This window comes from Lissotriton helveticus, chromosome 2_1 (genome assembly GCF_964261635.1).
Source record: "Lissotriton helveticus chromosome 2_1, aLisHel1.1, whole genome shotgun sequence".
Taxonomy (NCBI): domain Eukaryota; kingdom Metazoa; phylum Chordata; class Amphibia; order Caudata; family Salamandridae; genus Lissotriton; species Lissotriton helveticus.
Window position 1 is genome coordinate 1971859967 of NC_136059.1, and position 15248 is coordinate 1971875214.

Here is a 15248-nt window from a genome sequence, read left to right on the forward strand (position 1 = left end):
GGGGAGGTATTCCTTAATTGCGAATCGCAATTTGCAATTCGCAATTAAGGAATATGTAGGATTCGTAAAATTATGTGCAAATCCTACATACATAGCGTTTTGCGATTCGCAAAAAATCGCAATTTGAGAATCGCAAAATCAGAGCTTGATATATATATGACCCTATCTCTCTTGTACTGTCTAAACTTGATTAGGCCAATGGCCTCGACCACGGATTATCTCTATCAACTATAAAAAGACTACAACGGAATCAGAACTCTGCTGCCAAACTACTCCTGAATGTAAAGCCACAAGCCCACATCTCCCCTGCCTTGAGGGCCCTACATTGGTTACCTGTTGCAGAAGATCCACATTCAAGCTTGTGTCACCCACAAAGCAATGGAACAGGACCGTTTTTTATCAGTAATAAAATAACCACATACATTCAATCAATTTCTAGAGATTCGTCCCTCCTCCATCTCTCCTTATATCCATCCCAAACCTCATCTTGCTACTATGATCTCACCAAAAAAACTTTCAACACCCTTCCCTCTTCAATGCCCTCATTATCCCTTTCAATCCAACTAACAGATTCACATGTCTACCGCTCAAATGAACTCAAAATTCACTATGCTAATCCACCACTAATCCCTTTTGGGTTCCAGAGTAGCGAGCGACCTACCAAAAAGCTTTTAAAGGCCTCATCAGGGGTAGAAAGTGCCATATAAATAAAATTACAATACAATACAATATCCTCACGTGCTTTCCAAGGGTCTTCATTTATATGTAAATCTAGATGATTGATTATGTACTGACCCAATGGCTACAAAAGCACAAAATGACTGGAAGTCTCCATCTCTAATAGTTGCTTTCATCTCAGCCCATACCAAGTCACAGAAAATATTTTATTTTTCTGATAAGTGATTTATATTTAAAGATAGGGTACAATTTACTTTGCACTTCGAATAAAACCACAAATAAGGAGGAACTTATGGTTTATCTAAGAGAGTGACGTACGAGTTACTTACCTTTGGTAACGATGTATCTGGTAGAGACGATTCTAGCCGCAGATTCCTTAACGTAGAATTATGCCCAGGTGCGCCGGGGGGACGCCACCACGTGACTCTGCCCTGACCTCGTCCGTACAGATAAACAAAACCTCAATAGGGACCTATATTTCTTTTTAGCATTGAGTCAATCTTATCATTTTTTTAAAACGATGCCAAAAGAGAGAACATGTAAATGATTATTTTTGGAATACACAGAGAGTTATGGTGGCATAAACTAGCTGTGGTCCAAGACAGTTGGTGTTTGGCCTAACACCAACTGTCTTGGACCACAGCTAGTTTATGCCACCATAACTAGATGACCTATACCATCTTGGACTCTCTGTGTATTCCATTTAGTACACCTCACAACTGCCAAATGTATTTGTCTTTCTTGTTTAGTATCCATTTATCTTTTATGTATATGAAGAAATACATGTCATTTTAGGTCTAGATTAAAGTATGATTGCCATATCAGGATGTATGTATGATAGATTAGATTAGTTGCTATTAGAGGGCACTCTTAATGTCTCTTAAGAAAGCTCACATGTAAATTGAGTAATTCTAATGTTTGTTATGATAATGATCAATTCAGTTGTGAAAATGTGTCAAAATAATTTTTGTCTATAAAAAAGAAAAAATATTAATAAACTTGTTCAAATAATCATTTACATGTTCTCTCTTTTGGCATCGTTTTAAAAAAATGATAAGATTGACTCAATGCTAAAAAGAAATATAGGTCCCTATTGAGGTTTTGTTTATCTGTGCCTGGTTTATCTCTCCCCCCTCTGGACCTCTAAGTATTTGGGAGAACTCTTTCTTTCTATACTGACCTCGTCCGTATCCATGACATCAGCGAGGATACATAAGGCCCACCCCGGCGCGCCTACGTCAGTTTTCTTTGGAGAACTTTTCCGCACCGCAACACGGAGCCACCACTAACAAAACTGTGAGAATACTGGAACAGTGCACGAAAAACCCCGCTAAACAGAAGGGAAGAAACAACGGTGAGGAACAGCACCATCCAGAATAGAGCCAGGTACTGAGGCACCAAGCTCTGGAATGAGAGAACAGGGTACCGCTACTGGAAAGCAATCCTGCAAACAAATACAACAGCCTCCCTGGGGCAGAAGCATGTGAAAAATACACAGCAGAGCAAGAAGTCTGCAGCCACCACCCGGAACAGAAAGGGACACCAAGGTCAGAACGGAGAGCAATGACCATTCAACCTCCGTCAATACTAGCAGGGAGAAAGTCTCCCGAAAGCCAAGGTCGAGACGAGCCAAGGCACCTCAACCCCAAGGACTGCCAAACACAGAAGTGCAAGTAACAAAGGGAAGAAGAAGCACAAGCGAACTCCACACTGGCGACCAGGGTGCAGGGGCGCAGAAGTGCCCATAAAAGTCAAGAATGGGGCAACCACAAGGCAAGCATCCCCCGAAGGAGGGAGTAAGAAAAGGCACTCGCAAAAGACAACCAACCAGAGGCAGGCGAGAGCAGAAGACCAAGAGGGTCCTCGCAGAACGAGGAGGAAGGGCGGGTCGTGAAAGAATCTACGGCTAAAATCGTCTCTACCAGATACATCGTTACTGAGGGAAGTAACTCATACATTTGATAGAGACTACTAGCCGCAGATTCCTTAACGTAGAATAGATACCCTAGCCATACCCAAGGGGAAGGAGGGTCTGCAAGAGGACCTCCCCAGATCAGGTGTATTTAAGGCCCAGACAGGGAACAAATCGCAGGGACAAGGAAATAACTCAGTCCTCACAAAAGGGGGTGAGCCACAGGGACAGGGAACAGAACCCCCTCCCCCCCCAAGCAGACTAGAACCTCAGTGTCGTGGAGTACACTGACCCACAGGGGATATGTCACAGCGACAAGCGGCCGTCCCACCCTCACCAAACAGGAGAAGGAAGGGCAAAACGAAAGGAGGCCATCAGCCAATGTACCAGGGACCTCCATTGGAAGCTCCAGGTACAGGCCATACGAGGTGAGACCAGCAGTCAATGAACCAGGGACCTCCACCGGAAGCCCCAGGCACAGGCAATAGGAAAGTAGGTCAGCAGCCAATGTACCAGGGACCTCCACCGGAAGCACCAGGTACAGGCAAAGCGAAAGGAGGCCAGCAGCCAATGTACCAGGAACTTCCACTGAAAGCCCCCGGTACAGGCAACGCAGGGGAGTACCGAGGAAGAACAGTAACCCAGAGACTCCAAGGAGAAGAGCAGAAATGAGGGCAAGAGCCCTCCACCAGGAACACACCCAGTGAAGAGGGCGGCCAAACTCATCACAGCTGGATGCCAACAGGCCAGACAGAACAGCGCCATAGTAATAAGGCAGGTGGAAGAGAAAAGCATAGTCCCATAAGGCTTCCGATAAACCAGAAGCCGGGGCGCCAGGCCTCACTCCATGGCCCCTGGTCGTGGACCAGAAGAACAGACGGGCGCAGCTGGACGCCGACAAGCGCCACTAAACTAAACGCCCAGACCGCAACATCCAGGCGGGTACAGCTGGGCGCCAACAAGGAACCAGCTGGAAAACAAGAGGAGAAACAAGTAGGACGAAACAAGTCGTCAATACAGGAAAATATTCCCTCTGGACACCAGAGGACCAGGACAAACGGCAGATAAAGGGCAAAAAACACGGTAGCACAACGTCGCAGCTGCCCAAGACAACGCACCACCGGCGTACAGCAACATTAGGAAGGGCAAGGAACCCACAGTGGGGAGTCCACACCTTCCCAGTGTAAGACAGGGCTATCTAATAGCTATGAATACCCCACGTAGGGTAGGATATGGCCAAAGAAGTATTGGAACCACTCTTAGGGAAGAAAGTCCTGCATCAGAGAAAAAAAATAGAAAACCTGCGGCAGAAACCACAGAAGGCTTAGTAAGCAGTCAAAAAGAACACTCTGCCGAAAGGGGGCTGGACCAGCAGCCAACTGAAGAGGTAGGCCAACCAAGGACCCAGAGGGCATAGTATCCCTCACAGAAAGTGTAACGTTCACCCCAACGCCAGATCCCAGGAGCAGTGGAATAAAATTTCCCACTAAGACTCAGAGGTTCAACAAAACCACCTACTAAGGAGAAGTAGGAGGAGGAGGAGGACGGAGCCCCGCAAGAAGAAGCTGAATGGCGGAGTCTGCATGAATGTTAAACAAAAGGACCCTGTCAAAGAGTAGATCAACGAAGCGTTCCCTGATATTTTCAGGAAAAACAGCATCACGAAGTCAGGCATGGCGACGGAGAGCCACAGATGTGGCCATAGCACGACCGAGAGCATCGGCAACATCCAAGGCCGCACGAAGAATAAATGCAGCCACCTCCCTACCATCCAACACATGGCTCGTAGGTCAACATGGGCACCCTCATGAGAGACATGAGAAAGAAGGGACTCCACAGAGTACCACAGACTGGAAGTAGCCCTGGTCAATGCACACAAAGTATTAAGCGCCCGCAAGGCAGCGCTAGAAGAAGCAAAGGCATTACACCCCCATGAGTCCAGTGGAGAAGTGTGGCTCAGGGGTTAGAGGCGGCAGACCCGGAATCTGAGATCGGTCCTGGATCAGGGTTCAATTCCCCGCCCCGGCGGGTCTTGGGCTAAAAATTCCACGGACTCGATAATTCTCGCCCCGGTGCCTCCTCGACCGACGGGTTCACACTCTGCGACTCTGGGCAACAGCTTGCTTAATCTCCACAACGGCCCCTCGCGGCGGGATGCCTGACTTTCACCTTGTGGATGCCCTGCTATCTCACAGGGGAATATCAGGAAGGGTTCCCTAAGCAAGCGCCGGGAAACCCACTGCGGGTAGCTGTGCGCTATATAAGCTCAACTACATTTACATGAGTCCAACCACCGGGCCTCCCGAGATGTAGGAAACACAGAAAGGCATTCCGCAGAAGAGCGCCTTGAGTAGAGGGGTGGAAAGAAAGACAGACAGGGTCCTGTGGAGCAGGGTGGTGAGGATGCAGGAGTGCATGAGGCACCGGATCACCCGTGGCAGGGCGCCCCAGGACCCCATAAGAGAATTGTGGAGTGACGCTTCAAAGGGAAGGAACAACTCCCGTCCACCAGAGCCCTGGTGGAGAACTTCCAAAAGGTTGTCCGTCGAAGGAAACGGAGTGACAGATTCACCCATCCGCAGAATACCAGCGGCTGTGGAAATGGCCCGAACAAAGGCAAAACTAGCTTCCGTAGGGCGCCGGGGAGGAGAGAGTCGTTCCGCCGTGGGCGACGGCTGCAGGCTGAGCCGTCCGTCCCCATGTCCAGGGGGAAGCGGCCAGCCCCGGAATAGTGGGGGGTCCACAGATGAATGGGGAACTGAGGAGCCCCAGGAGGCAAAGAGGCCGGGAGAAAAAGCATCCACGAGCCACGGAAAGACGGGTTCGAGGATTTAGGCCGTGGGGACGAGGAGGAGCCCTCCCTAAAAGATGACGGTAAAAAGTCAATAATACGGCGCCCTCTGGAGAAGGAGGGACCTCAAGGGACGACTCCAGAACCAGACGCTGGCGCGGCTCTGTGGAGTCCGCCACCGGCGCCAGATCAACGTCACTCGGCACTGGAGTGAGCACTCGTGGCGCTGGGCCGACTCCTGCCAACAAGTGCTCTCCACGAGGGTGGGGCGGGGTAGGCGTCAGAACGACAAGGGAGCGGTGCCGAAAAGGCACCGGCTCGGCCTCAGACAGGGCAGCCGCCCGCGCCGAGGACCGAGGGGAACTCGGGAAAGCTCCCCAGGTCCCTGCCTTCACTCGTGACTCCACCGGAGCCGGGGAGGAAGGCTCCTGGTGCCGAAACGGCGCCAATTCGGTCTCTGGTGAGGCAGCTGCCTACTCAGAGGACCGAGTCGGACTCGGGGGCAAGCCCGGTCTCCAGCGACACCACAGGAAGCCTCGTAGGGATTTGTGGCGAGGTAGGGACGCCAGGTGCCGAAGAGGGGAGCCCCGAAGGACCGCACTTAGAAGGCACCACTCTCCTACGACCTGGAGCCGGAAATGGTGGGTAGGAAGGCAACAGGCAGGGGTGCATGTCCTGGGGGGAGCAGGCGCTCACCGCGAAAAGAGGACAAGGCCTCGGAGACAAACTAAAGTACCTACCAGCGGGCGAGCCACGCCCTTGGGGCCGCGGCAAATCACGATGTTGCAGACTAAACCGGCGGTTCCTTGCTTCCGAGGTAGGGGACGGACGCTGGGATGACACAGACCTGGACAAGCGCGACGACAGCAACTTCATCCGGCGCTCCCGCCATGACTTAGGCTTAAGGTGCTGGCAGGAATCACAGCTCTCAGAGTCGTGGTGCTCGCCCAGGCATCACATGCAGTATTGGGTGAGGGTCGGTCGCCGACATGGGACGCGCACAGGAGGTACACGTCTGGAAGCCCGAAGCTACTGGCACACTGTTCCACTTAACGCCAAAGCGTGTAAAACAATAGGCGCTCTGGGAATTATGTATCCTTGCTGATGTCATGGATGCGGACGACGTTACGGCAGAGTCATGTCGTGCCGTCCCCCCGGTGCACAGGGATGCTGTGGCAATACGTTTTCCGGATCCAGTCTCACGCCTGGGGATAATTCTACATTAAGGAATCTGCGGCTAGTAGTCTCTATCAGATAGCTATATCAGAACACAGTATGTGGAACTTATCCAAGTACTTGGCAATTTTTGTATTAACCATTAGCAGTAATATTTAAATGTGGCTAAGTTGAATAAGTTACTTGCCTTCTGTAACAAATTTTCTGATAGAGCCTCCCAAGCATCAGACTGGATCCAGAAAACCTTGAGCAATACCTCCGCACACCTGTAGGTGATGTTGATCGGCTCCGCGTTGGCATCGTCCACATCGGAAGTGAGGTTTTGGTGCCCATATAGGTGCCACCCCAGCACGCTGACGTCCGTTTGTATGATGATTACTTATGCAGCAAAAATGCAGGGCCACGTAAAAACCTATGCCTGACCAGTGTACAGTGTCTAATATGATCTTTGGGGTAAAGAACCCAGTTTTCAGAACAGGGAGGATGGGAGGGTCGGTGAGGAATCTGCGGTTAGATGGAGTCTTCACCAGTAAAAGCATTAGCGAAGATAAGGAACTTGCTCTTCTGATAGAGACTTTTAAGCATAGATTGCTCTCACTTTACGAAAGATATCGAAGCAATACCTCCCCAAAGGTGTATCTGCAAATTAGCTAAACCAAAATGTCCTGGAAGACCGAGTGGGCGAAATGAGTAGTGTCTCATGACCGTATAATGGACGTCCATGTGGCTGCTCGCCAATTGTCCAGGACAAGTACCCCGCATGCTAATGCAGGAGCAGCAACTTTGACCCAGGTGGAATAGGCCCTTACGCCTTCAGGAGGTTGCTTTTTAACTAATCTGTAGCAGATCTTGAAAAAGAGTATAAACCAGTGAGAGATTGTTCAGTTCTGCACCCCCCTGCCCCTTTTCGCTTCAGTGAACATAACGAAGAGATGATCGTCCACCCGATCTTTGGTGTGGCCGATGTAGGAAGAATTAAGATCTAAGAATCACAAAACCAAAAAACAAAATATCTTTTGTAATCTGAATGCAGGACGCTCGAGTATGGTGCCAGGAGATGAAGTATCTCCTCCTCAGAAGTTGAGGCGGAGCGAAAAATGTTGGGCGCGCGATATTCTGGCTGACATGAAAGGGAATGACCCCCTTTGGCAGAAAAGAGGCACATATCAGAAGAACCAGTTTGCCTGGGTAAAGGCTGGAATACAGAGGGGTAACTGAAAGATCTTGAAGCTCGCTGACCCTTTTATTTGATGTAACAGTCACCAAAAGGCAGTCCTGAGTTGAAAATTATGTAGGGGCTCAAATGGTGAGCTCATGAGGAGCCTTAGGACCACATTAAGGTCCCACTGGGCCACTATGGAAGGGGTAGGACGAAGCAAGTGCTGCAAACCCTTCAGAAAATTAGTCACAACAGGCAACTTTAACAGCGAGGGCTGATCCAGCAACCGCAAAAAAGCTGATATGGCGGAAATGTAACCTTTAACCATGCCAGGGCAAGGCCTCCCCAGGCTAAAGACAATAGAAATTGCAACACCTCTGACAAGGTGGCTGAAAGAAGGTCAAAATAGCAAGAGGAGTACCAAGCCACAAATGTGTCCAAACAGAAGGCATATACAATCTTTGTGGAGGGGTGCCTGGCTGCCAAGATGACGTCACAGGTCTCAGGAGGCAGATCAAAGGCCTTTAACTGTTGCAGCTCAATCTCCTGAAGGGGGAATGTGTGTAGGTTCGGGTATAGAACCCTGCCCTGCTGCTGCAACAGAAGGACCTCCCGAAAGGGCAGCCTAATTAGAGGACAGATGTTTGTGTTCAAGAGTTCGGGTAACCAAACTCCATTTGCCCGTCTGTAGCGATTAGGATGACTTGGACCTATTCGCTCCTGATCTTTATAAGAACTCTGGGCGTGAGCAGTATCAGCGGGTAGGTGCACAGAAGTTACGTCTTCCAGTCTGAACGGAATGGAGTCTCAGAGCGAGAATTGCTTTGTAAACTTCAATCCACAGAAGTGCTGACATTCTGCTTTCTCGGAGAAGAGATCAAGCCAAGGTTCTCGACATTCTTGGAAGACACCATGCACCATCTCTGGATGTAGATGTCATTCGTGATTCAAAAACCGTCAGTGGCTGAGTACGTCCTCCTTGGAGTTAATAGATTTCGCCAAGTTCGTGATGACCAGGAAGATGTCCTGTCGCAACAGTCAGTACCAGAGATGAAGAACTTCCTGGCACAGGGTCCAAGACCCCACACCGTCCTGTTTGTTGCAAAGCCATATGGAGGCAGTGTTGTCTGATAACACTTGAACCAACCTTCCTGTGATGGATGGAAGGAAGGCTTTCAATGTCAAGCAAATCGTCCTCAGCTCCAGAAGGTTGATGTGGAGCTGGGACTCTGCCGGAGACCAGATTTCTGTGATCGCCAGCTCTAACTGATGGCCCCCAACCCAGAAGTGATGTGTCAGTCAACACTGTCAGCTCTGGGTGGGAAACAGAGAGAGGTGTGCCCCAGGGCCAGTCGCGGTTCGTTAGCGAACACTGCAGATTTTTGTTTGCAGTCTCCATCGAAATCTTGACTAGGCTGGAGAGATTCCCCTGATAATGCAACCACTGGGACTTGAGGTCTCACTGCAGAGCCCGCATATGTCATCAGGTATACTTCACCAGAAGGATGCAGGAGCCTATCAGGCTCAGCATCCTCAGAGAAAGTATCACTGAAATTCAGGACAGAGGTTGAAACATCAAATCATAGCCTGAATGTCCTGGACTCACCGCTCCAGAGAGAATGCATGTTACTGCACTGTTTCCAATGAAAGTGAGTGTCTGGGATGGAGACTGGCGTGACTTTGGTATGTTGATAGTGAACCCCAGCGAATGCAGGAGGTTGCTGTTGTGTGGAGGTGGGTGATGACTGCCTGGGGGTGAGCCTGTCATCAGCAGCCAGTCCTAGAGGTGGGGAAGATGAGAACCCCTGACCTCTGAAGATGTGCTGCTACCACTGCAATCCCTTTTATGAACACCTGAGGGCCACTAGTAAGGACGAAGGGAAGTACAGTGAACTGGAAATGCGTGTGGCCCACTGCGAACCACAGGTAATGCCTGTGGGCTTGCAGAATGAGGATGTGAAAATAAGGTTCCTGCAAGTCCAACGCTACCATCCAGCCTCCAAAGCAGACAAGACCTGTGCCAAGGTGAGCATCTTGAATTTCTCTTTCTGAAGAAAGTCATTGAGAGGGCGCTGATCCTGTATAGGTCTAAGTCCTCCATCCTTTTTCGGCAACAGAAAGTCGAATCCTACTGGAAGGGCGTAACCCTTCTTCACAATTTGGAGCACCCACTTGTCGGACGTTATGTTGTTCCATTGGGGTATCCTGCCACCAACAGGATGACTGTGCTGGGTGGAGGGCTCGCTAAAGTGGATTGGAGGCTGTGGCAGCTGGAGGGGCGAGGGGGGGACGACTGGACGGCACGCTAGGCATGATTCCTGCATCCTTTATGGAATTCGTAACCCCATCCATAAAAGGGCTGAGTAGTCAGCTGACCTCTGGTGGCAAGGGTGCCATGAAGTCATGCTCCTTATTACTGAAGCATGGTTAAAGCGTGGACAATTTTTCCACATGCTGAGGTTTTGCCTGCTTAGCACAGTCTTCAGAAGAGAACATCAATTGGTCCAATATACATTGTAGCATTGAAGGCATCAAGATTAGCCTTTCCATTAGTGTTTAAAATGGTTCAACAACATTCTGTACCATATTTTGATTAAAAAAGAGGCATCACAGGTAAATGTATTCCCCATATCTGCTCAGGGATCCCTCAAAGCTCTTATTTAGTGAGGAATTCTAAACACTAAGCACACAAGCTTTAGGGCACATTGTCTACAGTGCTTTTAAAAAAAATAATATCCTCTTTTCATGAGATCCGCAAATGGTTGTGGTTGACTTAGAATGAAGGCACAATTAAGAAAAAATATGTAAATCTGGATTTATTCAACCAACAACTTTGTTGTCTTAATTTCTGTAGAAAACTAACATTGAAAGACAACTATTTTCCACAAATAACATCCTCTATGCAATATAATACAGTTGCTGTATTAATGATACACAGCTCAAATTAAAGTCTTCACCAAATGAGGAAATATTCAATTATCTTAAAACCACCAGGCAGATTAGTTATCACAAGAACATTCTCCCTATTAAACTAGGTTTTTCTTCCTTTACCTTGACATCAGAAGTGTCCCGCTGACAGTTTCGCCATGCCCTTGAAATAGATGAGAAAGTTCTATCTGCATGGTCAAACTTCCCACCTTGCAGATTCAGGAAGAAAGTAGTAAATGGTTCCTACAAAAACAACATATATGCAATAAAGGTATTAGTGAGATTGCATGTATAAAATAACAAGTCAAGCATTATGCATCTGATTTGGAAATGTAACGGCTAAAGATTGTAATTTACTCAATTAGCAATTCAAGCCTCAACATGAGTATGTCTAACTTTCCACCTAGTACTTATCATTTGATTAGAAAACAAAATTGTAAAAAAACTGTCCTATTGCCCCAAGCAATTTATGCAGATATATTATTTTCAGCAGTTTCAATAAAAATCAACATTTGTTTTGTAAATATTGTTTCTGAAGTCATTTGTTAGAAGAGATTACTGTTGCTGTTTTGCTCTAGACTTTGATTAAACAGATAGTTACTAAATATGAACTAGATAGTTACTAAATATGAACAAGAAAGTATCACAAGAAAACGTTTTTGGGTAAACAGCAAAAACTAATACTGAATTAGCATTGGAACTATGTCAACATTAACCCTCAACTACACAACATTGTACAATTTTAAAAAGAACGCACACGCCAGAGGTACAGATGGGTACAATAAGTCCCCTGTTAAATTCAGAGGGGACACCCATCTCCCTTAGACCGAGGGCTTAGGTGGCGCAGAGAGGTGTCCCTTACTTTAGTGCAACGCAGGGCTGATGTTCGGCCATATTCATGTTGGTACTTATAAATGTTCCTCTTTAGAACAATGAGGTACATAGATGTGATTTCTTTTGCCAATAATCGCAAACTAATCTGGGATTTCTGGACAGATTTTCCATCGCAGTGTCTAATTCAGCCACAGGATTCGATTACCTCTAAATTTACATCCGTGAACAATGCTATGTGCATAGTTGCCTTTGAGAGCTAAAACAGTACATTGCTGCAGGTCTGATTAGGTGGTAAAATACTGGGCATGTACTGGAGTTCTAGCACATATTACTTGGGGTATGTCTTGTTTCTGTGTGTACTTATTGCTTATAATGTATTAGAGAAGGCATGGTAAAATGATACACCGATTATTCTTTGCAAAGGACAGCGGTAGGCCGGGGAATCAGATGTATCTTGCTTTGGGGAGCAGAGGGGCGGAAAGGAGCTACTGGACCCCAACCCTGGTGGCTGAGATCATTTGTCAGTGTTGTCCAGGGATCTGTCCTATTGAGCTCAGTACATCCTTTCCTCACTTGACTCTCAGCGTAGCGAGACCGAGGAGCCAAAAGATTCTCATAGAGTTAGTGTAAGGAGTAAGAGCTTAGAATTCAAATGTCAACCATCAGGCATATGTATTGCCCAGAGTTCAACTTTTAGATTAAAAGAAACTACTTAATTGGCACAGCTTAATGTAATACTACACAGCACAATTAGGGAAGTCAGACAAAGGGCTGTTATCCCATTTGTGATGTTTAATGAGGTACTACATCTTTTCGGTACCACCAAACAGCTAACTGAGTTTCCTAGTGTCTACAATCCCTGATGAGTAAGTCGGGAGAAGGTACTGTTAAAGCACATATGTTGTTCACTCAAAATACCCCAACATGCACATCAGTTTAGTTCATTTTAACTACTTCAAGTTCATCCAGTAAAATTCTAGAGTTTGTACAGAACGGTCTGATTTCCCAGACTCTCATTCCACTCATTGCAGAGCTAAGTTTTAGCTCCGTAATTGTAGTTCTGGTGGGACAGAACAGACATGGGAAGTAGCCATGCTAATGCACCTCTTGAACTGAAGGGACTGCGGGACTACACACTTGAGAGAGATAAACAATGTGCCACTCATCTTTGTAAATGGGTGATCAGGGATCCCACCTTGGTGGCAACCAAGAATTCTGACTTCAACATCAACAACATCATTCTAAATGCCAAACATCTGGCTGCTAATTCATCAAAGTTACTTACCTTCGGTAATAATATATCTGTAAGAGCCAGATATTAGTTATGGATTCCTTACCTTAGAATTACCCCCAGGCGTTAGACTGGATCTGGAGAATTTTTCTTCAGCAGTACCCATGCACGTCGGTAGGTGGCGTTGGTCGACTCCGCGTTCGTCGTTGGCAACATGGTTGCCGGAATGACGTTGCAGTATCAACTTAGACAACGCCCCTGCGTGCTGACGTCAGTTCTTTACAGGACACTCCACGCCAGAAGCGCAGAGCCATGCAAGACACTGACCACTAGTGCACAAAACTAGGGCCCTGAAAGGAGGTCCCTTACAGTAGAAGTCAGTTCGCAGAACAGGGAGGATGGGTGGGGCGGTAAGGAATTCATAACTAATATATGTCTCTTACAGATATATTGTTACCGAAGGTAAGTAACTTGTTCATCTGAAATAGACTATTGGTTATGAATTCCTTACCTTAGAATAGATAACCCAGCAATACCAACCCCGGGGGTGGGTCTGCGAACAAAGTGCACACCAGACCGTCCTGGAGAACTGAACGGCCAAAGAAGCAGTCTCTCCGGACTGGACTGTCCAGTAATGTTTGGTGAACATGTGCAATGAAGCCCACGTGGCTGCCTGGCAGATGTCATGAAGGGGGACCCAACGTCCCAAAGCAGTAGTGGCTGCCGTTGCCCTGGTGGAATGGGCATGCAGCCCTACTGAAGGTTCTTTTTCGCTAAGGAATAACAAATTTTGATGCAAAGAACAAACCATTGAGGGATTGTCCGCTTTAGCACGGCCTGACCTTTCTTGGCACCCACATAGCCAATAAAAAGCTCATCATCCATTCGGGATTGTTTTGTGCAATCCAGATAGAATGAAAGCGCACGCTTTGGAACCAGACGGTGGAGCCTCTCCTCTCTAGAAGGATGCGGGGCGTGAAGAAGGTGGGCAAAGTGATTGTCTGTCCTATAGGGATAGAGGTAACCACTTTAGGGAGAAAGGAAGGCCTAGTGCAAAGGACAACCTTGTAGGGATGAACAGCCAGGAAGAAAACAAGTTACTTACCTGTAACTGTAGTTCTCCAGTATTGGAAGCTTTCATAGATTCACATGCCTGAATCATTCCTTGTCGTTGAGACAGGAGTCTCCGGTATATAAAAAAGCAATGCTTAGTTGGATAACAAACTGAAAAGAGGCCTAGGCCTATTTCCATTTTGCAACCCATAACCTTCGTTATGTAAAAGAGACCAAACTTGTCCCTGCACCAATCATAGCTCCTCACCCTCTAGAACACTCCTGAGAGAACCTTTTGCCCCTCAGATTTTCGTGCACTTGTGCCATACACACTTTTCTCTGCTAAATCCAAGGTGAGCCTCTCAGGGGTGGAGGGTGATTCGCACGTGAATCTATGAAAGCTTCCAATACTGGAGAACTACAGTTACAATTAAGAAACATGTTTTCTTACTCCAGTATTGGAGCTTTTATAGATTCACATGCCTGAAGCACAAGTTACTTACCTTCGGTAACGATATATCTGTAAGAAACAGTAGTTAGATTCCTTACCTTAAAATATCCCCAGGCGTCAGACTGGAACCGGAAAGTTTTGCGTAGCAGTACCCCTGTGAGTCGGTAGGTGTCGTCTGCGGCTCCGCGTCCGTCGTCGGCGTCATGATCGTCGGAACGGGATGACGTCGCCGGAGTACTTAGACATCGCCCTCGCGCGTTGACGTCAGTTCTTGTACATAGCTTTCCGCGCCAGGAATGCAGAGCCATGCCAGAGACCGACACTGGTGCCATGAAACTAGGGCCATGACAGGGGATGTCCTTAACCCTAGATATCAGTTCGCAGAACGGGGAGGATGGGTGGGGCGGTAAGGAATCTAACACTAACTACTGTTTCTTACAGATATATCATTACCGAAGGTAAGTAACTTGTGCATCTTAAAGAAACAGGTTAGTGTGAAGATTCCTTACCTTAGAATAGATACCCCAGCAATACCAACCCCGGAGGTGGGTCTGCGAAACAAGATCACACCAGAAGGTCCTGGAGAACGGAACAGCCGACAAAAAGCCATCTCTCCGGACTTGGCTGTCCAGGCAGTAGTGTCTAGTAAACGTGTGCAGCGATGCCCAAGTAGCTGCCTGACAGATGTCCTGCAAGGGGACTCCCCGACCCAGGGCAGTAGTAGCCACCGTGGCCCGAGTGGAATGGGCCCTCAGCCCAACAGGAGGCTCATTCTTCGCCAAGGAGAAACAGACCTTGATGCACAACACGACTCACCGAGAGATAGTCCACTTGTGCACCGCCCGTCCCTTCTTTGCGCCCACGTAACCAACAAAGAGCTGGTCGTCCACCCGGAACTGGTGCGTGCAGTCTAGATAAAAGGAGAGCGCACGTTTTGGGTCCAGACGGTGGAGCCTCTCTTCCTTCTTCGAGGGATGCAGAGGCGGAAAGAAGGTGGGCAAGGTGATGGACTGCCCGAAATGAAAGGCTGTAACC

At 47.9% G+C, this 15248-nt stretch overlaps 1 protein-coding gene across 2 annotated transcripts in view; it reads right to left on the minus strand.

Moving 5' to 3' along the window:
- The window catches only part of LRBA (LPS responsive beige-like anchor protein), a 2244423-nt gene that overhangs the window by 478758 nt on the left and 1750417 nt on the right, over positions 1–15248 (minus strand). For both annotated transcript variants that reach the window (XM_078676915.1, XM_078676916.1), the window contains exon 46: positions 10768–10887. In XM_078676915.1, the coding sequence (XP_078533041.1) occupies positions 10768–10887 (120 nt within the window). The remainder of the gene's footprint in view (positions 1–10767; positions 10888–15248) is intronic.